General features: G+C 42.8%; 2 protein-coding genes across 4 annotated transcripts; both read right to left on the reverse strand.

The window, feature by feature from the left end:
• Nucleotides 1-317: 317 nt before the first annotated feature.
• Nucleotides 318-13,287, reverse strand: gpr155b (G protein-coupled receptor 155b). Of its 3 annotated transcripts, none has more exons than XM_011484075.4 (20): nucleotides 13,150-13,287; nucleotides 12,603-12,802; nucleotides 12,375-12,522; nucleotides 12,162-12,291; nucleotides 11,893-12,071; nucleotides 11,637-11,789; nucleotides 11,478-11,545; nucleotides 9,650-9,821; nucleotides 6,727-6,882; nucleotides 6,557-6,640; nucleotides 6,347-6,470; nucleotides 6,184-6,268; nucleotides 5,955-6,042; nucleotides 5,663-5,876; nucleotides 4,792-4,869; nucleotides 4,401-4,549; nucleotides 2,578-2,673; nucleotides 2,434-2,498; nucleotides 2,227-2,364; nucleotides 318-1,630 (listed from the first exon to the last, which is right to left on the reverse strand). In XM_011484075.4, the coding sequence occupies exons 2-20, from the start codon at nucleotides 12,758-12,760 to the stop codon at nucleotides 1,198-1,200; spliced, it is 2,718 nt and encodes a 905-aa protein (XP_011482377.1). In that variant the 5' UTR covers nucleotides 12,761-12,802; nucleotides 13,150-13,287; the 3' UTR covers nucleotides 318-1,197. The 3 variants fall into 3 exon arrangements, with proteins under 3 accessions (XP_011482377.1, XP_020564947.1, XP_020564946.1); XM_020709288.3 differs by having other exon boundaries at nucleotides 318-1,688; XM_020709287.3 differs by having other exon boundaries at nucleotides 13,053-13,222.
• A 4,086-nt stretch (nucleotides 13,288-17,373) lies between these two features.
• mtx2 (metaxin 2) lies at nucleotides 17,374-25,014 on the reverse strand. The gene is made up of 10 exons (XM_004076920.5): nucleotides 24,831-25,014; nucleotides 24,489-24,536; nucleotides 24,365-24,411; nucleotides 24,062-24,134; nucleotides 23,884-23,960; nucleotides 19,476-19,568; nucleotides 19,352-19,390; nucleotides 19,151-19,276; nucleotides 18,409-18,482; nucleotides 17,374-18,178 (listed from the first exon to the last, which is right to left on the reverse strand). Exons 1-10 carry the CDS (start codon nucleotides 24,868-24,870, stop codon nucleotides 18,019-18,021), a joined length of 777 nt encoding a protein of 258 aa, XP_004076968.1. The 5' UTR covers nucleotides 24,871-25,014; the 3' UTR covers nucleotides 17,374-18,018.
• Nucleotides 25,015-26,177: the final 1,163 nt, after the last annotated feature.

Genomic DNA, 26,177 nt, shown 5'->3' on the forward strand with positions numbered 1-26,177 from the left:
TAGAATCCTGTTTTCATAGATTTTTTTTTAGCTGGAAACCCAATTTATGTAAAAAATAAAAACCACTTTAAATCAGCTAAACAGGTTGTGGTTCCTAAATCTATACTTTATGAAAGTTTAATTTTTTGAATGGAATTATGTAAATGATTTTTTTTTTGGAAAGAGTCTATATATTTATTTGCTTTTATTGCTTTTTTCTGTTGTCATACATGACCTCAAACAAGAAAGATGCTTCATCATTATTTTATTATGATTATAAACTTACAAACTTGATCAATTAAATGATTGGAGAGAAAAAAAAAGTCATCTGTGGAACATTTGGATGCAGGTAGTGTTTTATTTGTGCTCTTCATCGACTCTGGAAAAAACAAAACATTTTTTAAAACACAAAAAATCGTCCTTTTCATACACACACAGACTGCAGCTGCTAAACATGCATGCACACACACGCTCACATTTTTCTGAATGCATTTAGGCTTCTACCTTCGGAGACTTAATAAATTGCTTCATTTTCATGTTTACAGCAACATCAGTCCATCATAATCATGTGTTTCACCTTCTAAATGCATATAATCATCATTATCAAATTTCTAGAAACCAACAGTAAACATAAAAGCAGCAGCCCGCCTCACATTTGTAAACAGTTTTAATAAACAGGAAATATTTTAGGAGCTGCTTTGGCTGCCATGTGGCTGTAACAAATATAGTTTCACAGTAACGACATGCTTTTGTCTTCAAACGTCAGCTTCAGCAAATCAACGGCAGCATTGAGGTGACCCATGTGGCACAACACCTTTCTGCATTAAAACAATCCGCTGGTTCGCATAATTGAGAGATGTGCAGAACGGACAGCGTAAACAGTTCAGTGCAGAAACGTCTGCGCAGCTGAATCGTGCAGGCAGCAGGCAAAGACTGAGGGGCTCCAGAAGCGGCCTGCAAATGGAAAACCCACCAGTTGGTTTCATCCATTCAGAACAACAAGCTTTTTGGCCCTTCCAATGTAGCACTTGAATGCCACTTCATTAAAAATGAACTGAAAGGTGGACATTTTAAAGGTTCAGAAATTTAATAGTATATGGAAAAATGTGAGAAAAAAGCCTGGTTAGCAGCAGCAATAACCAGACTCACATTTTAGGAAAGAACTTCAGTTCTTTTGGAAAAGTCTGAACTTTTGATGCTTCATGGTGTCCTTAAAGGTCAACAGGTCACAGCTGGAAAACATAGTGGAGCTTCCTCAGCTCCACCCCCCTCCTGTGTGAAATGGTACAGCAGGCCGAGTTCGTCCCTGAAGCTCTGCTGGCCCGTTAAACGCCGTAGCACTCCTCCCCGCTGCAGGCGGATGCCGTAAAGTTCACCTTCGGTCCGTCCGCTGCACAGGCCTCGCTCCACCAGCCAGTTGACCAAATCACTGCTCTGAAAAAGCTGTTGGGGTTGGGACATGGGGGGGCTTGGACTGGTATCGAGTTGGTGCTGACGGTTGGCGGGGTCGCTGAGTTGTTCAGGCCGCTGAGCGTCCGTGCTGTGGTTCTGGACTGGACCCTGTGGCTGCTCCTGGAGATCTGTGTGTGAGTGAGTGTGATGGGACGGGGAGAGTCCCGCTGCATCCTCCTGCTGCGGCCCCCCTTCAAACCTGCGGCAATCAGAGGAAGGATTCACCTGTCGGAGGGTTGACACTCTCCCCTGATCCACTAAAGAGGAGCAGTGAGAAGGCAGAGAGGCGAGCCGGGAGGAGCAGGTTGAGGAAAAGGACGGAAAGGAATCAGTCAGAAAAAGGAATTTGTTAGAAGAAAAGCACAGAGTCAAAGCTTATTCCTAAAGAGCCACTCGGATCATCTTGTGATCTGTTGTAAAAGGATTATGCTATTTTGGCCAAAATAAAAAAACCTGGGCTGTTTTCTCGGACAATATTTCTCCAGACCGGCAGGAGTTTATCAAAAATTAATTTCTGAGTTGTGGGTGGGACTTTTGGCACAGAGCAACCCCGCCCCCTCTTCCCGTCCCATTGCTGAGAGCTCTCTGGCTAGCTTACAACCCCTCACATCTGTAACCTAACATTGCCGGTGCAACAAAAATGGCGATGTCCATGGATCCCCATTTTCGTCTGAGTGGGTCTTTAGAGAAAGCAATGTGAAAGTTCACAGGTGAGAACAGATCGTGCCGATAGAAACCCAAACCAGTCACAGGTGAGTTTTCCCCAGACAGGTGAGGGGAGGAGCTTGTATCTACCTGCGCGTGAGCACGATGTCCTGCACACACTGGTCTTTGTGGTAGCGGACAAACTGGGTACAGGTGAGTCTGACCTCCTCAGGTACACCTGCTGGACTCAGATCCTCATCCTCCCTGCCACGCCACATGCTGAGCAGCCTGAGAAACACACAGTTACTCCACGTGTCAGCGCACAAATCATTGCAAAAGCTACGAGGCCAGTCTCACCTCTTCTTAAATGGCAAGAGGACGAGGTTTCTGTCCAGGCCAAAAATTCCAAAAGACAGGAAACCCTGGACCAGAAATACAGGAAATGCATACTAAGTCTGAGCTATAGTACGTGAACGCACACACAAACGCACAACGGATCACCTGTGCGTAGTTTGCCACGGCGCAGAAGAACTGCAGCTCCAGGTAAAGTCGTCCTGGATCCTCGTTGAACAACCACCACAGACAGCTGGACAGGTTCTGCAGACACATGAAGCAAACCCTGAAGGATCTGTACCTCATCAGTGCTACAGGCATGAGCTCCTTCTGTGGGACATGAAGTCACGTTCTCGCACAATCTGGACCAGTTTTGAAAGCAGCTGAAGATTTGTGACATTATAAACCACAAACAACACAAAAGCTCACTTTAAGGACAAAAAAGACACCGCTATTTACAGGAATTCCTCTACATCACGGGTGGGCAAAGTGCGGCCCGCGGGCTGGATCCGGCCCGCCTCCGGCCCACTGAACGATATCAGAGACCCATGTTTATTCTACAGTCTGAGCTCCAACCTGAAACCCTCTAAAATCTCAGAAAACAGTCTTTCCTTTCTACGTAGAAGTTCATCTTTCCCGGTTTAGCTCATTCTTTTAGAGCGATTTGCTACTTTTTTTAAACAGCACACCCTGTCCTGATTGGCTGGAGACCCTGTCAATCAATCTCTTCTGTGCCGTGTCTCCTGAACAGAAACGCGGAGCTCATGATATCTTTGTTTTCATTCCAAGATCCTGGACCTAATTTCTATTTTTGTTTGAGAATTTAGACAAGAGAAAAAGGTGAAAATGTTCATGTCTGTGTGAGAAAAGTGTAGAAAGTGTGCAGTGAGGAGTTTTACTGCCATAAACGTCTGTAATCAGACTCCGTGGATTTCACCGATCCCGGTTATTTTTAGAACATAACTCCTGCAATAAACGAGGAACTCCGTTCTGGTAAGAAGGTAACACAGATATATGCTTAGCTGCAGCAGAAGACAGAGAAATTTGCTTTTTTTTGCTTTTTCAGAATATTTCTTCCTGACTTGTTGTCTTTGAAAATCACAGAGAGAGTTATTATTTTTTATTTCATAAATCATGTTATTTATTTTATTAAAAGGATCATGAATTAATAAAGCTTTATTATATGGCTTTACAATAAAAGAAAGATAAAAGAAGTTTAAAGTTTTAAAGAAAAAGACTTCTTGTGGCCCTCACAAGAAAATGTCTGGATTTGCTGTTTTTCATTCTTACGATCATTCAAACACCACATGAACGCAGCATTTCTCTAAGTTTTACACAAAGCACAATTGGTGCAATTGGCTCTAAAATGAGAGCAAAAGTTTTAACCTAAAAACTCTAGAATGTTCCGTTTTAAAAAATAATTTCAATCCAAATGTTTTCATCCAGATTCCATGTTATTTCTTTCTCACTCCACTCATCTGCTCCTGGTCCGGCCCTTCTATCCAATTTTAGAACCCAATGTGGCCCGCGAGTCAAAACATTAGCCCACCCCTGCTCTATATAGAGGCTTTCTTTATTGTAGTTTGTGGAGGCATGAGCAGTTCTTTATCTGATACAGAGAAATGTCGCATAAAAACAACTTAAAAAAATGTAAAAATCTAAGATGGCGGTAATGTTTTTCAGAAAAATATATAAAGTAAAGGGTTTAACATAACAGACACCCGAATCCAGACTCTCATGAACACTGACATTCATGGAGGAAACACTGGAGCTGGAGATTTAGCCAGTTAAATAAATTGGATAAACTTTCAGCTAAACTAAAAAACTGTTCTTAAAAAAATCAACCCCTGAGGTAAATGGGAGGCTGTGCAGAGGTTTGAAAACTTCAAAAGAGAAAGAACAGGAGTGAATGAAGTTCTCAGTAATCATTTAGTCCAAATGCTGTTCTATGAAAAATGGCGTTTTTTGTTTTTTTCCAGTGACTAACTCACCGCCAGCAGGCAGACGTTGAGCAGCAGACAGAGCAGAACGTGCCTCACGGTCTGCCGTTCATCTGAGCTCTGAAGTCCAGGAGGAGGCAGATTCAGAGGCTGCTCTGATGCTGAAGAACTCTGCTCGTCGTGGAGCGCCCCCCTGTGGCCTGCAGTGGAACTCATAGTTACAAATCCGACTTCAAAACATTCATTCATTTTCTGGAACTACTGGCAACTATTTTATTAAAGGGATTTCGATTAACAATGTTATGATGAACTTTGAGCTATTTGAACATGATTTAGACAAAAAGCTGTATTTTTTTTGAGTGTCTGCCACCGCTGCATTCACAAACAACTGCATGCCAGGAGCAGGTTAAACTCCAGCTCCTATGCCGTCTGTGTCCGTCACCTGTGCTGTTTGCGTGCTCTCTCTGCGTGCTGGCTATCATGTCAGGCACCGTCTGAAGAGGAGAAACACTGTGGAGACCTGCACAGCAGTGAAGACGAGCATCTCATCAATACGTTACAATAACAGTTAAGATAAAACACAGTTTATATTGAAAACTGTTTATATAAAACTTTGAAAAAGAACACAAAAAATAAAGAATAAAAAATTAAATATGGACCAGAAATGCAGGTTAAAGTCAGTTTGACTTAGTTTGTCTTTTTACAGGTTTGGTTAAAGGTAAACATCTTTCTTCTTACAATAGGGTTTTATGTTTCTCATTGTTTTGGGAGCAGTTATAAGATGAACAGAGTCCAGTGTAAAACAAACAAAAATCAACGATTCTTTTCAAAAGTTTGGGGTCTCTAAGGACCAAAGGGCGTTGTAAAAACATAAAATCCCATTTTGATTCATTTCTAATTATAACTAGAATGAATGTTTAATTATTATTTGCATGAATACTTTATATTTTAATTGCAACAAAAAGGTACTTTATATTTAATAAGTTACAATTTTGAATGCATCTTTTCACGTAATTTGGCAAATAATTTGAAAAGTTTTAGAGAACTTCAGACAACTTTATGATGGCGACATACCTTTCAAAATAAGGGTTCTGTCTCTGGCCTGCAAACAACAACAGTGTGACATGCAAACAAATAACAGTAAACTAAGGTTAACATTTAATGTTAGGAGTTTTAAAAACACCTTTTAGCTAGACCCTTTTTGTTTTCTGATAGTTTTGTAAAGTATTTTAAAATCCTAAAAGAAGTTTATTGTGAAAGCAACAAAGTCCCAAAAAGTCCCAAAACAGATGTGGACAAAAACCTTCAGAAACCTGGATTGATGCTGCAGGCAGGTGAATTTAGATTTGTCTGACGTAACGAGTCATCCGCTCCACCAGGGGCCCTCGGCTCCTCGTTGATGACTGTCGCAGCAGCTCTGCTCAGAGCCTGATAGCCGCTTTGCGCCCGGCCTCCCTGGCTGAGGCCCATCAGAGACACCGCCCCGAGTGCCAGACTCACAGCAAGAACCACGGCAGAGGTGATGATCTGTGGACGCACACAGGCATAGGAACAAGACGCATTCTGGGAGTTAGACCTTCTGCGGCGGAAGAAGTTCGTTCCGACCTGAGCTCTGCCGTAGAAGAAGGCAGAGTCGATGGTGTTCGTCCTCTCTCCTAAGAGCAGCAGAATTCCAGCCATCAGGAAGGGAATTCTGCAAAAACACAAACGGAATTTGGATCAAAATTACTCAGACAAGAATTTTTAATTACTGCAAAAATTATTTATACACAATAAATAAAGAAACAAGTCGAATTTCCACTTTCTTGTTCTGGTTTGCGGTGTGGAAACGTACCCCCATCCCAAAACCATGAAGACCCCAGGTCGAAGTCTCAGCAGATCATCTCTGTTGGTCAGAGCCATGCAGAGAGGAATCAAACCTGGAAAAAAAAAACACAAATGGAAACCAAAAGAAACTGACACAGAGAGCTGAAACCCTCCCAAACCTGTCAGCGCACCTGTCCAAATGTACGTGCTGTACAGAGAGCCGTACAACAAGGTGAACGTGAGAATTTGGCCCAGTAGGACGTCTTCTTGTTTCACCAAGAAGTTCCACAAGATCATACCAATGCAGACCAGAAACTGCAGAGCAGAGGGCACAGCGCTGAGGCAGCCGTCCACGTGTCACGGAGGGACATGCCGCTTCACGCCGGCAAACAAGCACTGACCTGAGCCAGGAACAGGTTCAAGGCAAAGATGTGAGGGAGTCTGGTAAACTTTCTGCTGAGCAGCATCACGCCTATCGTCCAAACCTGAGGGCCAAACAGATGAAAGTTCTCCTCTGCCGTCCTCTCATGCTTCACACACATCCGTGAGGAACGGTTAAAAGATACGCCACCAGTGCCACCAGGCTGACGACGCTGCTGTTGAAGCTGACGTTTTCCAGCTCGGCCATCAGCGGGGCGGGGTCCATCAAAGGGATGGTCAACAACCAGGCAGACACGTACATGATGGGGGCGGACAAAAACGTGCTGATCACCATCCCAGACGTTACCTGAAGGACAAAGAATGTAAGAGTCAGGAAACAGCACTTTCATGTTATGTTTTGGTGGTTTCCCAAAGTTAAGCAGAAGAATGAGGCTCAACAGGAAATGAATAGTGAGGATGGCTGTTAGTAATTATCTCTGAGATGGACTGCTGACCTGGTTGACCCCACCATCACCTAAAGGCAGCTGGAACAGGTTCCACGTATCTTTGGCTGGTTTTACAATGAAGTAGAGGTTTAGTGTTGGAGTTTCTTTAGTTGTATACCATGGATACTGAATACTGGATTCTGATTGGCTGCAGGATCTCCATTCAAAAGTGATTAACAAAACCTCTTTGTCGTCCATAAAGTCTGGCATTATCCTGTATGTATTGACTTCCTTTATTTATTTACAAAATTTATCATTTTCCTCTGGGGAAGACTAAGGTTTTTTTTGGTTTAATTAAATTTTGTATCCTGATGTTCAGAGGAGGGGCAATGAGAACAGTGGCGCAAAAATGTAACGTAGGCGTCGCTTAGGGGCGCCGGCCAAAGGGGGCGCCATCCCAAAGTTGTAAAAATTATTTATAGTTCGTATTTTTTAATGTCACAGCTGTTTGTGCACATATATTTACATGATATGATCAGTAACAGAAGCCCATCGTGACTGATCAGGCGCCCCCGCCGCAGCCGCTCCTCCCTCACTCGGGTCTTTTACAGACAGCGCGCTCCAGCACGTGTCCGCGAGAACGCGCTGGAGCGCGCTCTGGCTGAGACGCTCTGTTGATTGTTTTTATTTAAAATTGTGTGATCATCTGATGACAGGATTAAATGGAAAGGCAAAAGTAAAAAAGAACCGGGGGGCTCAAAACAAAAAACGCAAAAGGGACAAAGATGTAGAATGAAGAAAAGTTTCTCTAAATGGTTGAGAGACAGCAGGTACGTTATAGCCGTGATAAAAACATTTAGGTTAAAGCTACTATAGTAGAATGGCCACAAAAGTGTCTTACAGCTGCACTGAGCAGGATTTACAGCATCAATAATCAGAAAGAGAGAAAAAAGGAGCTTGTTGGGCGCAGCGGTAGGGCGGTCGACCCATGATCGTAAGATTGCAAGTTCGATTCCCGCCTTGCACGCCCATGAGTCGAAGTGTCCTTGGGCAAGACACTGAACCCCACCTTGCCTCTGGTGGTAGGCGGGCGCCTGTGTTTGGCAGCGGAGCGGCCACCAGTGTGTGAATGTGTGAGTGAATGTGTGTGTGACTGAGTGAATGTGTCTGTGACTGTAAAGCGCTTTGTCCTTATAGGAAGAAAGGCGCTATATAAGTATACGCCATTTGTTTGTGCTGATTTTGTTTTAAATAATTTCTTTAACTAGATGTACCAAAACACTGAAAAGGTTTTATCCTTTGATTGAAAAAGCACTAAATGATGATAAAAGCTGCTCCTTTGGGCAGAAGGGAGAAGTATGTGTGATGGTGGGTTAGATGCTGTTTTTGTTTCTTTTTATATTGTTAAAAGTTTGGATAATTATTTTTTGTGAGTGACTATTTAGTTTGCAGCCTTTTGCTTTTAATATCACTTTGGCTGAACAACACTTTGGATTTTAGTTGAACATTTGGAGATTTTAAGGAAAAATAAAGAAATTCTATTACACCACTAGTGATATCCAACACAAATATAATTTAAAATAAAAAATGTCTCTATTTTACATATAGTTTAGGCACTGTATTCTTTTTAAGTCTTCCTAACACAAAGTTTATATCACACAGCTGTGAGGAGGGAGAGAAAGACGAGAAGAGAGAAAAAGTATCAGGACAGATGGAGGAAAGAAACAGGCTGGTCTGATGGTGGACGTTCAGGGCAAAGTCAGTCCATAACAAGTCCGGCATTTTTGAATAGTATTCTTAATTTAAAATAATGCATTAGCAAGATGTTTAATTTACTGTTTTTAAAACATGAAATAATTGTTGCTTGAAGAACAACACAGACAAGAGGAGAAGCAGACAGACATGAGGTTGGTGATGCTGATCTGATAGAAAAGAGAGCAGAGATGACTTCAGGTAGGAATAATTAAACTATTAAAGTCACAATAACCTAGAGGCGCTTTTTGGTTTAAACTTCTGCTGACCAACTGTTCACGTATTTTGGAAAAACAAGTGCAGACATACATGACAAGTCAGTCCCAACAGAGAAGAATGAGGAGAGAGGTTCAGATGATGATGATGATGATAGAGAGAAAGAGAGACGATCAGCTGATGATGAAGAGGGAGAAGAACAGAGAGGGGGGCTGGGGCAAGGCATCACTCTGAAGATTCCTCTGAATGGCCTTCACTTCACAAATTTGGAGAATCAATGAGTCAAAACACGGTTGAAAACGGGTCACAAAAATGTTCTGCTAGGTCGAACAATAAAAGTGTTGTGTGGGTGTTTAGATAGCTTTAGGAGGGGTGGATGGGCCGTTTTATTATGCGCATTTATACCTGTGTTTGTGTGTGTGTGTGTGTGTGGGGGGGGGGGTAATGTGGCCGCATACCCCTATGAAATGAGGTAGTTGTGCCCCTGAATGAGAAGATCAGTAAAAAGATGCAGAGGTCAGATCTTCCAGGAAAGATGCCTAAAGAGGAGGAGATGAGGGGAGGTTGGTGTGGGTGAGGAAAGGATTAGATGGAGGTGAAGGGAGAAGCTGAAAGGGAGAATGATGAAGTCGTCGTCTTTTTTTTCTTCCACAGTGTCTCTGTCGTCCTGCCATCTGCCTGCTTGGTCTCCACAGCGCTAAAACACCTTCATGAACTCACCACCTCTAATTCCATGTTGTAGTGTCCGGCGTAAATGGCCACACTTGGTGCAGTCGGGAAGGCTCCGTACAGAAAAGCAAAGTTGGACAAACTCGTGTGGTTGGCGCTCGTCTTGTTCGCTCCGACGTCCAGAATGTCCACCAGGTCTTTGCAGACCAGCGGCATCACCAGGCTGGGGAACGACATTGAGTGACAAAACAGAAATCCACAAACTCACATATTTTTACAAACTTTATTTGAGTTTTCTTTATCTTTTAGAATTTAGGATGGAAAATTCTTCCCCTGATGTGTGTTTTCTGACTGTGAAGTCCAGTTTTTACATTTTCAATGTAATTCTTAATCTCAATTTATATCAAAGGGTTGTTTAAACATTTTGATTTTGATATATTTTTTTGAACATCTGCCACATTTAGAAAGACTGGTGTTTAAAAAACTAGAACGGAAAGTTCAATTATTTTTTTATATTTCACAACTTTTAAAATAAATTCACTATTTTTTTATTTGTTATTAATAAAAGAACCAATTCCAACAGGTCTCAGCGTGGCAAAACAACTGAATCCCTAAAGAGTATGGTTCATTCCAGATCAATGATCATTTTTGAACATACAGTCTGATCGCTGCGACTTATTTTCCTTTACAGATCCACTCTAATCCTCTTTTGATCTATTCTGATAGCCTTTCCAGGGGTTTTCAATGTCTTGTTATTAGCCAAAAATGAAAAAAAAACTGTATAGTTTTCTGTGGCAAGAGTTTATCAGAAGTTTCTGTTGGCGCAAAGTAAGCCTCCCCCCCATTTCCCATCATTCCTTAGTTTCCATTCTCACCCTTACAGCCCCCACCTAAACATTACAGGGGGCAACATTACATGCTGAGCAATTTTGGAGCGATCCTACAGAGCCTGTGACCTGACATGGATGTAAAATACTAATTCATTCCTATGAAATAACTCTGACCTTTTACACACCCCGTATTTTCAACCACAAATAAACTTAAATGCTTCCGGTTACGTCTTTATTGAAAACAGGATAACTGGTTTAAAGCTATAATAAAATATATTTTGCCGTCGCATCATTGATGATTCCGATTGGCTTTATCGAGGTGATCGCTACGCCAGGCAGCTGGCCGGTAGATGGGAGCCGCTGTGGGATGGGGAAGCAGCCAGCTCGGGCCTCCTGAATCTTATCATATTTTTCTTATTTTCATTGAGACAATAATAAATAAATCCCCTAGTTTGATTCTAGTTTTTATTTTTCCCTTCTCGAACTAATGTGGGTCACGGAAATAGCAGCGAAAAGCGGCTTTTGCAGCAGGAGGGAGTGAACCTCACCGTACTGGAAGAGACTCTCTGACTGACATCCTCCATGTCTCCGTTCCATTGTAATGAGATATACACAGACAGAAATTTGAATATTACTATACCACAGGAACTAATATTACTCTGTGGGAACAAAATACTTTTTCTGTGGTGAAGAAATCCTAATTTGTGGAAACGATTTCACTTTTTTTTTTTTACCCAGCTGTCCAGTTTACATCCAGATTCCAGCTCAGACGAGGAAAACAAAGATGTTCAGGGATCTATTTGTCTGCAGGTGGATGCATCAGAATGAAGCGGAGCGGGGACTAAGCCCAGCGTATTTTCTACAACACAACTACAATCTTTTTCAACCAGCAATTTTTTTGTCTGCTCTCAAAAGGAAAGCGATTTAAAGCTGAATTTCTTTATGCATACCCTCCATCACCAGAAAAATACCACAGGAACATGTTAAAAACAACATTTACATAGGAGTGGGTCTTTAAGGAGTTTGTATTATTCAAGTGAAGAACTTACAGTTTGGCTGTGATCAGAAGGATCAAGGCCACTCCGGTATCTCTGGTTAGCTTCCTAAGCTGTCCGACCTGCCAGCCACACACACACACACACACACACACACACAAGATCAAATGGTTTTCTCTGTAAAGCATCTAAACACATTCAGCTGCGGCTCACCATCGTCAGGCCGAGGTAAAACAACGCCGCCCCACCGAAAGAATTGGCCAGACCGTCGATGAACTCTGACAAGACGGCGGGAATCCTCTGACCCAGAGCAAAGTGAGAGATGATTCCCACCATCACCATGAACACTATAGGGTTCTTCATAAGCTTCACAGACAAAAACACCAAGGGTTGCATTAAAGTTTTACACAAGTTCAAAAAAATAAAAATAAAAATAAAAAAAACCTCTGGCAAAGACACCTGTGTGCACCTGTAACACTACAACTCCCAGGATGAGCAGCCTGCTGCGCTGCGGCTGGAGGGTCTGCTTCCACCTCTGCACCTCACACAGAGCAAAACCGATGGGGTTCAGAAGCATGAGGGAGACTGGAGCCACCAGGTAGATGTACTGCAGGTACTCCGGATATGTGCTTCGATACAAAGCGTCAACTGCAGGAGTGGAGACAGACAGACAGACAGACGGGGAAATGTTCAGCACCTTTCTCCACTGACAACACCGACATGGAGCGTTTGCCTCACCTATAGGGTATCCTAAAGCAAAATCATTGCTCTGAGTGGCCAAGATGGCGTACAGCCCCGCCTTGCTGTACCTGCTGTCTGGACTGGCCACCATCAGTGTGAGCACACACACCAGCAGGAACACCGCCACCTGCACCCAGCGTGACATCACAGCGCCTCGTGAAGCGTCGATTCAGAACAGCTTCTGCTAGACGAACCGCGGATTTGACGAACCTTTGCAACCAGGACGCTCCAGAGGAACGCCCAGATGACGTCCCCAAAGTCCAGGAGCACCATGTTTTTAAAGAGCAGGGCGGGCAGAGCAAACTTGGACACAAAGTTCCCCAAACCTTTCGCCTGGCTCTCTGTGATGATGTCGGCCCTTAAAGAAGACACGTGTGAAGCATGGAAACAAAAGGAAAACACAACAGGCGACTGCATGGGTGAGCTGGACACAAGCACCTGCCAGCGACGTATCCGCACAGAATGATGCCGAAGCACTCCAGCAGAGCCGGGAAAAGCTTATCGATGGACATGTGGGGCGAGGCGGCAGGGTCTGACGGGCCGTCGTGGGAGATGTTCTTCCCATGGATCAACACATAGCTGCTGACGGTCTCCATGGCGATGGATCCAGGTGAGGAGAGGAGAGGAGAGGCAGCTATCTGCATGGGGACAAAGAGGATTCTGTTAACATGAACAAGAATGAAGTGAATGAAAAGGATAAAACATACAAATATTTAATTTGAGAGAGGGGGAATATTTTTCTGTTCCATTAAGATTTCTTTATTGCATCATCTGGAATGCCGACTGTTACTAAATTTCAGAATGTAAAAAGATACATACACATATGAGAGAGGCAAATAGCATCAGGATATGTTTTTGTTTAGTTTTTTTGTCACGCTGTCAGCTGACCGTTAACTCTAGCGCTGCGTGCTGAAAACAAACGGGAGGGCGCGGTAACCCCGGAAAGCGCCTCGTGAAGCTCCAGACATCCACTCCAAATCCTCACCTCTGCTCCTCAGACGATCCTCATTACGAAGCTAAACACAACAGAGCAGCTCTACCAGTCTGACGTGACCCTTTTCTTCTTCTCCGCTGCATTTAAGGCTCTTTCTGACAGCTGCTGAGACTGGAGACGCCCCGTGAGAGATTGACAGATGAAACATCCAATCACTGTCGAGGAAAACACCGACAGCCTTTTGTGATTGGTGGAATCACAACAGACGTCACAGTGAGACCACATTCCCATTCAGCCACTTTTTTATTTTATTTTATTTTTTTGCGTGAACAAAAAATAAGATTCCTCTTTCAAACAGTATCAATTTAAAAAAAATGATAATTACATTGATTGAAAAGAATTGATTTTAAGGCCTCACATGAATGAACAAAGGACATTTAAGGGATTACCACCGCTAGATGGCAGCAGCTACTTCCACATGTTTTGCCGAAGGTTGTTGCTTTCAAGACCCAATCCAATAAAAACTGCTTTTAACATGTTGTTGTAGCATTGTTCTTATGGAGAACATATGAGAGGAAAATGTGTTGTGATTTTATTTTTTTTCTTTTGAATCTGTACAGTCTCCTTGGGTATTCTGAAAGGCGCTTTTAAATAAAATGTATTATTATTATAAATTGAATCTTGAAGTTGCATTTTCTAAGTTTTTCTTCACTCAAATTGTTGTGAATCAGGAGCAGACGAAAAAATACTGTTTGAACAAAGATTCTATTTGTAAAATAGAAAATACGCTGGTGGGGCAAAAGCTTCCTGCTCTGCTCTATTCTGATACATTCACTTGCAGACAAATAGATCCATGTGTGTCATTGCTTTGCTCGTCTGAGCTGGACTCTGGATCAAGCTCCATTATTGCATGATTTTGTCTAAAAAGGCACAAAAAATGGAAAGACCACTGGGAACATTTTGAGAATACATTTAAAAAATGATCAGAGTGGGACTTTAATACAAAAAAGAATGAAATTGTTTGAGTTCAGTAAACATGGGAACGTTTAAACATGTAGAATTTTACATTTCTGGGAGTAAACAGAATTTTTTTTAGAGAATAAAATGTTGACTTTAATGTTTTGCCAGATCAAGACGATTCTTTTCTTAACAAATGTTATCTAAGTGTTCTACAAGTATACTTACAAAAATGAGGTAATATACTTTTAGTTTACTCTTTATATACTATATTGTAAACTTAAAATGTTCCAATTTAGTTTGAAGATGTATTCAGTTTGCATACACTATACGTGCAGTAGTCTGCAACCTTTGACAGTAAAAGACCAAGCTACCTATCCGTCCGTCCGTCCGTCCAGGAAGTGTGGAGTGAGCAAGGCCTCTTGATGTCAGCAGGAATGTAAAAACCTTTACACAGTTTCTTACTTAGGTGCATCTCAGCCATGAATTTCTAGACATAACTGATCTACAGTAAATCAACCAACAACCCCTACTTGTAAAATTATTATTATTGTATTTCTCATCAACCAGAGAGTCAGTATGGAGGGGTAAAAAAAGCCAAATGTGGCTACAGATCCTCAGGTTGAAGACTCCTGATTTATAGTTTATTTGCCACTTATACTCAAACGTGCTTCAAATGTATTTAAACATACTCAAGGGCACTAGCTTTTGCAAAGAGTAATTTTGAGCCACAGTCATGTTGACAAAAGAATAAAGAATTAATCATGCTTCAATTCATATGAAGACACTAAATCAGTCTGTTTATATGGAATTCATATGATCAGATGACTTCGACTTTACATAGAAAGTTTTCTTTCCAACAGTGAGATATTTTAAACAAATGTTTTTGTAGGAAAATATTGTAACGATCCGGCCGGACCGTCACTTTAGTGGGGTAGCGAAAGCCAACTGCTCATGAAGAGGTTTTAATGGAGAGCTGTCCGTGCCCCATACACCGCACGACCCCGGACAGTCTCAGGTTGCAAGAAACGTAGAGAGAGGCAATATTAGCTTTTAAGCAACAAGCTTGTTTATTTCAGCACACATACAGCCTAAACAGCATGGAGAGTCACTTCAGCTTCCAGCCCTCTGACTCAAGGTTTCACCCTTAAGCTCCCCACTTCCCATGAGCCTTTGGGGCTGAAGGCAGCGCTAACCCCCGGGTCGCTACACTGCCCCCACCTAAGAGGGTTAGTGTCCCAACAACCCTCACATAACTGCATAACTGAATAACACAACACAATTAGCAAAACACAGGAACACACTGGCTGGAGACTCCTTCGCACAATCCTGGGTTTCGACCGCCACCGTGTACAGTCCTCCTCTTAACTGGCTGGGTTAGCACATCTGTAACTGACACAGTTCCATGCCAGTATGTGCCCAGCCAGGAGAACCAGTCCCCGCCTCTGTGGAAGCACCACCATCAGGGTGCACGTCACCATGGGGGAGCAGACTCTCTCCAAGTGAAGAGCTGCACAACAGCAGCAGAAGGTCCCCAGGCATCCCAGGCGATCGTCTTCATCACTACGGCTGCTGTAGGGTCTGCTTCGTCAAACCCTCCTCCCCAAAGCGAAGCTCTGCTGTCCGGCTGACAGGTCTCGCAGCTCCGCAGGTGGGAGGTCCAGCAGTGTAGCGCCCTCTAATGCCAGGCCTGGGTGTGTGAGAAGTCCCCTTCGGCGTCTAGCCCTCATGGCCGGTCGCCAGGTTGACCTGAGCCAGGTGTGGTTCCAGTGTTGTTGAGCCATTGCGTCGTGAAGGTTCAGCTGGGCTGCGCACCGTCATCACAGTCTGGTCCAGATGGTCTAGCGCTGGCGTCGGGCAAGGCCAGGCTGCAGATGACGGTGGGTGCTCGATCCATCAGGGAGTTGATGTCGCCCTTTCTCCTCCCTTGTGCCGAACTGCCTCCAGAATGGCGTCAGTCCCCGCGGCGTAGCTCTCCATGGTGTGGCTCTCTGAAGTAGCAGGGGCAAAGGATCCCACTTCTGACACCAATGTAACGATCCAGGCGGACCGTCACTTTAGTGGGGTAACGAAAGCCAAATGTTAATGAAGAGGTTCTAATGGAGAGCTGTTCGTGCCCCATACACCGCACGACCCCGGACAGTCTCAGGTTGCAAGAAACGTAGAGAGAGGCAATATTAGCTTTTAAGCAACAAGCCTGTTTATTTCAGCACACATACAGCCCAAACAGCATGGAGAGTCACTTCAGCTTCCAGCCCCATGACTCAAGGTTTCACCCTTAAGCTCCCCACTTCCCATGAGCCTTTGGGGCTGAAGGCAGCGCTAACCCCCGGGTCGCTACAATATAACAATCATATTTCTTTTCTGCAGGGTCACAAATGGAATGGAAACAAAAGGTTCCACCTTTATTGTGCTTGTTGACATTATCTAGCAGCTGCCTCTGTTTCAGCGTTAACCCTTGTGCTATCCTAGGCACCTTAACATTGGGAGTTGGGTCATCTAGACCCACTAGACAGTGCTCTGAACCTTTTTTCTTCAATGATTTGTGATCCTCACTGGTGTCCATGGATAACATGAAATCTTTCCACCTTTATCCACCTTTGTCATGGTAGGGAGAACACGTCAATGTAAGGGTGGGGTCATCTAAGATAGCATAAGGATTAAACATGTTAGTGTGCAGCCCCTTTTGGAATTAGGGCATTCTTTTTTGTTTTGTTTCTTTAACCAGGAATGTGTTGCTGGAAGAGCCACAGTGTTGAAGCAGCCACCTTTTTCCTGCATGTTTGTTGTATTTAGGAAAACTTCCAAAACCGTCTTGAATCTAGTAAATGAAACATTTATGAGGATGATTTGTCGCAATGGAAAATCTCATTAAAATTTGAGTTTTTTTGCGATTCTCCACATTTTTCTTGGTTTGTAAGTTAGGTGCTCACATGCCTGCACACTCTGCACCGCTCCTCTTCCTCAGTGAGACACAGTTCTCTGTTTATTTCTCTGTCTGCCGTTCTGCTGATGACCTCCAGTCGAGCAGCTTTCGGTCACTGCAGCCCATCACTCATGATGCCACAGCTCCTGGAAGTTCACGGGTCAAACCCTGACCTCTGAAGGAAACCTGGGAGACAGACGCTGGCCCGGTTTGCCACACAAACACCACCCGATCAACGGCAGGCCAGCCAGAGCCAGGGGGCAACAGCCGTCACCAGAGGAGGGGCAGACCTGGAGCCCCAAACACAGGCTTTGACCTCTAGGTATTAAAAGGTAGATTTGCAATTGTTCAATGATTTTCTATGTGTGGTTTGCAATTAAATAACAAACAGATGTTTAGACAACACTTTATTGGGGAAAAATGTCATGGAGGCACTTCACATTCACATACACACAAAAACAAAATCTGCATCTTCTGCTTTAGTCTGTACACAAGAACCGATCCCTCTGCGCTTTCTGCATTCCTTTAACTCTCATGGAGGAAGAGCACCGCCTGCTTTTTGACCTCCAACCTGGGTCAAGTGGAGTTGTGCCTCCAGAGAGGCGGTCATGTTGAGGACACCTCCCACCGTCAATGTGAACTGGAAAGGCTCAGTGGCTTGAATTAGGAGGAGGCCGTCTTCCAGAGCAGCGTCAATTCAGAAGATCAGAGTGAATATGAAGATGAAGGGTAACGTTATGGGAGTTCCTGTCACCGGCCCACTTCTAATCTAGATGAACACTAAAGTTTTTAAAGACTGAATTTAGAATTAAAGTTCTAATTTTGCCACATGTAATGAAGTTCTGCTGACTGATCCTAAAGGATCTGGCTGCCCTGGTTTCCCAGAAGTCGCATGAATCAATTTGAAACAAGGAGGACAATCCTCAGATGTGTGAATTTTTGTCTTTTTAGCTTATTTGTGCAACGAAAACAGGGAATGAGAGACAGAAGTGAAGAAAATGGGCTATGAAACCGACAGAAAGGGTCTGTTCCGTTCTTCAGGAGTCCTTGCTCTCAAAGTAGGTCTGCTCGATCCGCCTGCAGAAGGACAGCAGGTTGCTGTAGCTCCTGACCCTCTCCAGCAGCTCTGTGTTGGTCAGCTGGGTGGTCAGTATGGTGAAGAGGTGACCAAACACGAGCGCGTCCAGTTCCGTTGGTCTGCGACACAAAAGAAAATGTTAGAAAAAAAAAAGAAAGCCCCAAAAAGTGACCATTCCTGAAAACGGGTCAGCACTTTTACAATTCCACTTTGAATTGTATTTTGGGGAGATTTTTTTTTTGTTAAAATAAAAGTTAGGATTTTGTTGTGATATTTAACCACAGGGGTGAGTAAAGAGCAAGCTGCAGATCACATGATCAGTCACCAAAATACCAGGTAGAATACCTACATTTTAAAGAAGTACGGTTGCGTCCCCAGCCTCTGAGACAGCGCCTGACAGCACTGACTCACATCCTCATAAACCTACAACAAACATCCGGAAAACACACAGGGAAACAAGCAAAGTCCTGCTGTGAGACCGTTTAAGACAAGGAAGAGTCATTGTGTAGATAATTGAATAATAATAGTGATGGAATTGTGTACAAAACACAAGGAAGACACATTTCAATTAAAAATGGAAACATAAAAATAGAAGGAAAAAAAACGCAAATAAATTTGTTCAGGTCTTAGATTGAGGCCTTAGAGTCTCCCTCTGATCACCTGCCAGCTCAGACAAGGAAAACAAAGACGTCTCTGAATCTATTCGTCTACAGGTTGACGTATCAGAATAGTGCGGCGCAGGGAGATTTTTTTTTGTCTGTTCCTGAGTCACAATGGTCTGAGTATAGAAATACCGAGACATGCAATTTTAAGCTGAATTTCCTTAATATAGCTCCTCCATCATCAGGCAAATGGCACAAGACCGTGTTAAAAACACAATTTTAATGGGAGTGGGTCTTTGAGGAGCAGAGGGGGACCTTATGCAGAGAGACTGGGGACTGGAGCTAAAGTTTGGGGATAAACATTTGATTATTTGGGGGGAGTTTAGGGGAAAAAAACATTGTGTTAGGAAGGAAAGCAGCCTTTCAGCTCATTGTTTTGCAGTGGAGAAATGCAGGACAACCGCTGCTCGTTGTGGAGTTGATGCTAACCTGGTCGACCGTTTTCCCTCCCCAGCCGACGGCGTTCATCTTCCTGCGCACCTCCCACTGCTTCTGATAAGCCAGGATCAAATTGAGAGGCCAGGAGTACGGCGTGCCGTATCTGTGACGAGTGATCTACAAAAAGTCCAGACGTGCCACCATGAGAGCGGGACCAGGCCAGAGACACAGATGCAGACAGGAGGAACCCACCTGAGAGACCGTGGTTTCATCGCACCACTGGATGAACAGCTGTGGGGGACAGACAGACAGGCTTCATGAAGATGACATGGACGGGAGCTCTGTTCTGAGTGTGTGTGTGTGTGTGTGTGTGCACCTCAGCAGTGAGCAGCATGTTGTTGACCAGCTCCATGTACGCTTTCATCTCGGCTCTCTGCACATCGTCCAAGCCGTCGCTCAGCGAGTGACCCTGACGACCACAATCAGAAGAACATCCAGTCATTTACCTCACCTCCTCTGCTTCTCCACACATTGATAACCTTTCACTAACGGAAAGCATCGGTGTCACATGAAAACTCTTCCCAGGAGTTTGTAGCATTTTAGAAAGATACTTCCAAATGTTGTGCCTTCAGTTCTGTAGTTTAGTGTCACTTGGAGCACAATCCCATAAAAAATTATTTGTTTTTTTACACACCAGAACTTGTAAAAAAAAAAACTAGTAATGAAGATAAAATGGTCACAATTACAGGCAAAAAAAAAATCCTTGGTTATAAACTGAATATTGAAAAGATAATTCTAAGAATACCATTTTAAAATGTTGATTTTTATTCCAAATGACCTTCTTTTTCTTTCTCTTTCGGCTTTTCCCATCAGGGGTCGCCACAGCGAATCATCCTTTTCCACCTCACTCTATCATGAACATCTTCTACCCTAACATTAGCCAACTTCATGTCCTCTGTTAAGACATCCATGTATCTCCTCTTTGGCCGTCCTCTTGCCCTCCTGCCAGGCAGCTCCATCTCCAACATCCTTCTACCAATATATCCACTGTCCCTCCTCTGAACATGTCCAAACCATCTCAGTCTGGCTTCTCTGACTTTGTCGCTAACACAGGCAACATGAGCCGTCCCTCTGATGTACTCGTTCCTTATCCTGTCTAACCTGGTCACTCCTAAAGAGAACCTCAACATCTTCATCTCTGCTACCTCCATCTCAGCCTCTTGTCTCTGTCTCACTGCTACCGTCTCTAACCCATAGAGCAGAGCTGGTCTCACCACTGTCTTGTACACCTTTCCTTTGAGTCTTGCTGGCACTCTTCTGTCACACAACACTCCTGACACTTTCCTCCAACCGCTCCAACCTGCCTGCACTCGCCTCTTCACCTCTTTTCCACACTCCCCATCACACTGAACTGTTGACCCCAAGTACTTAAACTCCTGCACCTTCTTCACCTCAGCCCCCTGTAACCTAACGCTTCTACCTTGATCCCTCTCGTTCAGACACATGTATTCTGTCTTACTATGACTGACCTTCATGCCTCTTCTTTCCAGAGCAAACCTCCACCTCTCTAGCTGTTCCTCCACCTGCTCTCTACTCTCACTGCAAATTACAATGTCATCTGCAAACATCATTGTCCAGGGAGATTCCTGTCTTACCTCGTCTGTCAGCCTGTCCATCAGCATAGCAAACAAAAAAGGACTCAAAGCTGATCCTTGGTGTAGTCCCACCTCCACCTTGAACTCCTCTGTCTGACCTACAGCACATCTCACCACCGTCATACTTCTCTCATACATGTCCTGAACTACTCTGACATACTTCTCTGCCACTCCAGACAATCTCATACAGTACCACAGCTCCTCCCTCGGCACCCTGTCATACGCCTTCTCTAAATCTACGAACACACAATGCAGCTCCTTCTGACCATCTCTGTACTTTTCCATCAACATTCTCAAAGCAAAAATGGCATCAGTGGTGCTCTTACGGGGCATGAAACCATACTGCTGCTCACAGATCTCCACCTTCTTCCTAAGCCTGGCTTCCACTACTCTTTCCCACAGCTTCATTGTGTGGCTCATCAACTTTATTCCTCTATAGTTGCTGCAGTTCTGCGTGTCACCCTTGTTCTTAAAGATCGGAACCAGAACGCTTCTCCTCCATTCCTCAGGCATCTTCTCACTCTCTAAAATCCTATTGAACAACCTTGTTAGAAATCCACTGCTGTCTCTCCTAGGCACTTCCATACCTCCACAGGTACGTCATCAGGACCAACGGCCTTTCCGCTCTTCATCCTTTTCAGAGCCTTCCTAACCTCATCCTTTCCAATCTCTGCTACTTCCTGCTCCACAACAACCACATCTTCCTCCCTTCTTTCCCTGTCATTTTCCACGTTCATCAGCTCCTCAAAATACTCCTTCCATCTTTTTTGTACACTCTCCTGGGTTGTTAGCACCTTTCCACCTCTGTCCTTAATCACCCTTATCTGTTGCACGTCCTTCCCATCTCTGTCTCTCTGTCTGGCTAGCCTGAACAAGTCCTTTTCTCCTTCCTTTGTGTCTAACCTGTCATATAGCTCATCGTAAGCTTTCTGTTTGGCCTTTGCCACCTCTCTCTTCACTCTACGCTGCGCTTCCTTGTACTCCTGTCTACCTTCCTCAGTCCTTTCTACATCCCACTTCTTTTTAGCCAACCTCTTCCTCTGGACGCATTCCTGTACTTCCTCATTCCACCACCAAGTCTCTTTACCGTCTTTCCTCTTTCCAGATGACACACCAAGCACCTTCCTACCTGTTTCCCTGATAATCTCTGCTGTAGTTTCCCAGTCATCTGGAAGCTCATCCTGACCACCCAGGACCTGTCTCAACTTCTGCCTAAATTCCTCACAAGTTTCTTCATTCTGTAGCTTCCACCACTTGGTCTTCTTTTCTGTTTTCCCTCTCTTCTTCTTCCTGACCTCCAGAGTCATCTTACACACCACCATGCGGTGCTGTCTGGCTACACTCTCTCCTACCACCACTTTGCAGTCAATAACCTCTCTCAAATGACCTCGTCTGCATAGGATGTAGTCCACCTGAGTACTCCTACCTCCACTTCTGTATGTCACTCTATGTTCCTCTCTCTTCTGGAAGTAAGTGTTGACTACAGCCATTTTCCATATTCCAAATGACCAATTTTTGGAAAAAAAAAGAGACTAGAAAAACTAAAAAGCACCAAAGTGAATTACCCTAAACATAGTCAATTGTAAGCTTAGTGCTATGATCGCTTAAAAGTATAGGAAAGATTTGAGGAAATTGTTAAATGTATCATTAAAAAACCGAGTTGAAATGATGTGTGAGCTGTGAAAACATTTAAAAAAAAGTTGAATAAAAGAAACGGAAAAGCCAAATTCAATGATTCATAAACCAAAAGAGTAAAAAAAAGAAATCAAATAGGTTTTTAAAAACACAAAGTGTTGATAAAAAGAAGACACCTGAAGATAAAATATAACAGAAAAATTCAACACCATAAAAAAATGCAACCCAAATAATGGCAGAATTTTAATTAAATAACAAAATGTATGAATGCGTATTTATTTAATTTAACTTGCAGAAAGACATTAAGATGTAAAATAAAAATAAAAAACAATTGTTATTGAAGTCATAAAAAATGTAAATAAAAACTGACGTATTTACTTTAGTGAGTGTGTGAATATCTGAATCTTATCTGTGGGTTAATAATAATTATTAGTGTGGGTTAGTAAAGTAATTAACTGACTACTGTTCCTTTAAACAAAATGTCATGACACCGAAATAAATGAACAAAACATTAAAAAAAAAAAAACTAGAAGAATCAAGCAGCATTAAGAATGTAAAGAAATAAGAAAAAATGAAATGAAAATGCATGTTAATAATTTTCTGCTCCACCTACTGTGGAAACTAAGGAATATGTTGGAGCCAAAGTATAAATCCCCTTCAAAATGAAACACTGACATTAAGCTGCAGTTGACCTCACAGCCCAAGTTTGAAAGTTCTGTGTAAAATGTAAAAACCAATTCCTGCTGGGTTCTGTGTGGAGTTAGCATGTTCTGCCCGTGCACGCGTGGGTTTTTCCTGGGGACTTCGCTTTCCTCCCACTCTCCTAAAAACATGCTTCACAGGTTCACTGATCAGTCTAAATTGCCCCTATGGGTGTGTGTGTGAGTGTGTGAGTGTGTGTGTATGTGTGTGTGTGTGGTTGTGTTGCCCGCCTTCACACAACCGTAGTTGAACTGGGCTCCGGCAGCACTGTGACCCTGAAAGGGATTCAGTGGCGCCAGTAAATAGATGGATCCATTCATTCCGTTTCTTCCATCTTCTAAACCCGTTTAATCCCTTTCGGGGTCACAGGGCTGCTGGAGCCTATCCCGGCCACTTGTGGGTGAAGGCGGGGGACACCTGGACAGGTCGCCAGTCTGTCGCAGGGTCACATTCACACACCCAGACTCACATTCACACCTGGGGACAATTTAGAGTAACCTATGAACCTATGAAGCAGGTGGGAGGAAGCCAGAGTCCCCGGAGAAAACCCACGCATGCACGGGGAGAACATGCAAGAGCGCTAACCACTGCACCTCCATCACATTCTTATTTATTATCTAATAAATTAATTAGTTAATAGCTTAAACAGACTTGATATATCTATGGATTTTATTTAGTTTTGTATCTTTTTCATTTGTTTTTATTGCTAAAAGTGTTTGAAACAAACCAAATCATTAAAAAATGAATCAAGAATCAAGTATGAAACAGCAGAAGTTGTGTTGATTGATTCACCTTAGCTTTGCTAAACTGCACAATCGGCCCAAGTTCTGACACAACCTGGTTCCCCACATGAATAAAAGGTATTTTACCTAAAGGAAGAGCAAACACAGAGTTTATCCCTTCAGCTCTCACCGTACGTTAACATCAGTTACGTTCTCCAAAGATCAGACAACAACAAGCGTGTACTGACCAGAAGGGGACATGTATTCAGCGTTTGGCCTGCAGACCACCTGCACTGGAAGCCCACACATCCGGAGGTAAGTCTGCAGATGATACAAAGAACAGCTGGAGGAAAAAAAGCTGCAACCTTCATTCATTCATTCATAAAATGTCTGAGATGTGGTGAAAATATCTGAGTGTAGAAGATATATGATGCATTTACTGTAAATTTGAAGAAAAAAAACACCAAAACATTTATTTCATTTTCTGGATTCCAAGCAGGAAAGTAAAAAAAAGGTTCATTTCATTGCAATAAGTTTCAAAGATGACTTACCTGAACTGCCAGAGAGGAGGCGGAGTCTGACAGCAAAATCTGATCCTCTGTGAGGAAAAAACAGGAACAAATGTAAAGCTGGCAAACATGCAGACAGACAGTTCAGGGCGTTTCAACCCCTCACCCTTCAGTGGCTGGTACAAGGTGGCATTTTCAGGCCAGGGTTCAGCAGCTGTCAACGACAAACACAAGAGCACGCGCTCATTAACTCGTATCATTTATTATTCTTTGATGTTGACATCTTTGTGAGAACTATAAGAAGTCATTCAATAGTCAGCTGACATCTCTGTCACTGTACTGTGTCGTCCTGGACACACTTCGGGATATTTGAACGAGGTGAAAATCAAACACGGGTGTGTTTTCATCCCTCTGGTCAGGTGAACTACTAACTTTAGCCGCTAACCGGCTAAAAAGAAGCAGCTAAATAAACAGCATAGAATCAGAAAAGGCAGAACGTAAACATTACCCGCCATCTGCGACACGAAGGCCTCTGCAGCAAGAGACATGACGAGCAGATTAGCTCTTTAATTCAACTTCCACGGAAACGGGCCGGTTCAGAGGCGTTTCATGTCACATTAAGGACAAATGTTGATGTGCAGTCATGGAGCAGTCCGCCGTCAATAGTCATCCCCCCAGAAAAAGTGCTCTCTACATATGTGGTTCCGCATACTCCCCAACCATCAAATCAGAGAATCTTTTAACGAAACGTCCTTTCCCTACATCTCAAATCCAAATGATTTTAACCAGTATTTTAATAATTCAGAAAAAAAAACAATTACGAACTAAATATTCAAAACTTCCCATTCCTCCAAGGAAGTCCATTTAAAAGCTTTTCAGGTATTTACCCTTCCAAGGAATTGCATGGAAAACGGTTTGGATTTCCTAAAAATTGTTGTTCTTTTTTTATAATGATGACATTGAAACGACTTTGAATGTTTTCACTCTAACATGTTTTGGGATAATATACATTATTGGCTTTCCCCCAAGATTCCATGTTTAGCAGACTTTTCTATTAAGGATATAATTTTTGGGTTTATTTTAGAAAACAAAAACAGATTTTATTTTAAATGATATAATTATTTTTGAGTAGATTCTATATGCAATCAAAATCAAACCATATTTTTTTACATTTCATAAATAATTCTGCTCTTTTTTTTCTTCCGTAAACTTCATGGAAAATAAACTTGCTATGGAACTTCAAAATATCATATGTAACTTGCAGCTTTTTGATAACCCCTAAGTTAATGATGAATATAATGCCCATGTAACCCCTTTATTTTATTTTGTTTTAATCTTTTCTATTTAAGTTTGTATTTTTCTGTATTATTGTATTTTTTTTATTTAACTTTTTTAATGTTGTTTACATTTTTCTATACTTGTTGTGATTGTAACTTGTTGAATTCTTTTTACAACGGCCACAATACTCTAAACCTTAATTGTTTTTCAATTAAAAAAAATGTGGTTCCGCATTCGCAACGCGCAAAAGCAATAAGCCAGTTAAAAAGAGGTATGTGGCCACTAAACCATTCATTTATGACACAGCTTTTAAACATTTACAATATTTGAATCACACCACTTCTGACAGCAGCAGATACAAGCTCCTTTCAAAATAAAATGCACCCTGTATCAAATAAAATCCCACTGCAGCTGTTTTACATGAATTGAAAATGCAAGAAAGTTTTTTCTCTGAATTCAAAGAGTCACACTGGAGGGATAAAATAGCCACATGTAGCTCCATGGCATCAGATTGCAGACCCCCGAGTTAGGCAAATGTTTAACATGACATGTATACCTTAACATGTTGATGTTTATA

Source organism: Oryzias latipes, chromosome 15 (assembly GCF_053564925.1).
Source record: "Oryzias latipes strain Hd-rR chromosome 15, Olatipes_Hd-rR_3.1".
Lineage (NCBI taxonomy): Eukaryota > Metazoa > Chordata > Actinopteri > Beloniformes > Adrianichthyidae > Oryzias > Oryzias latipes.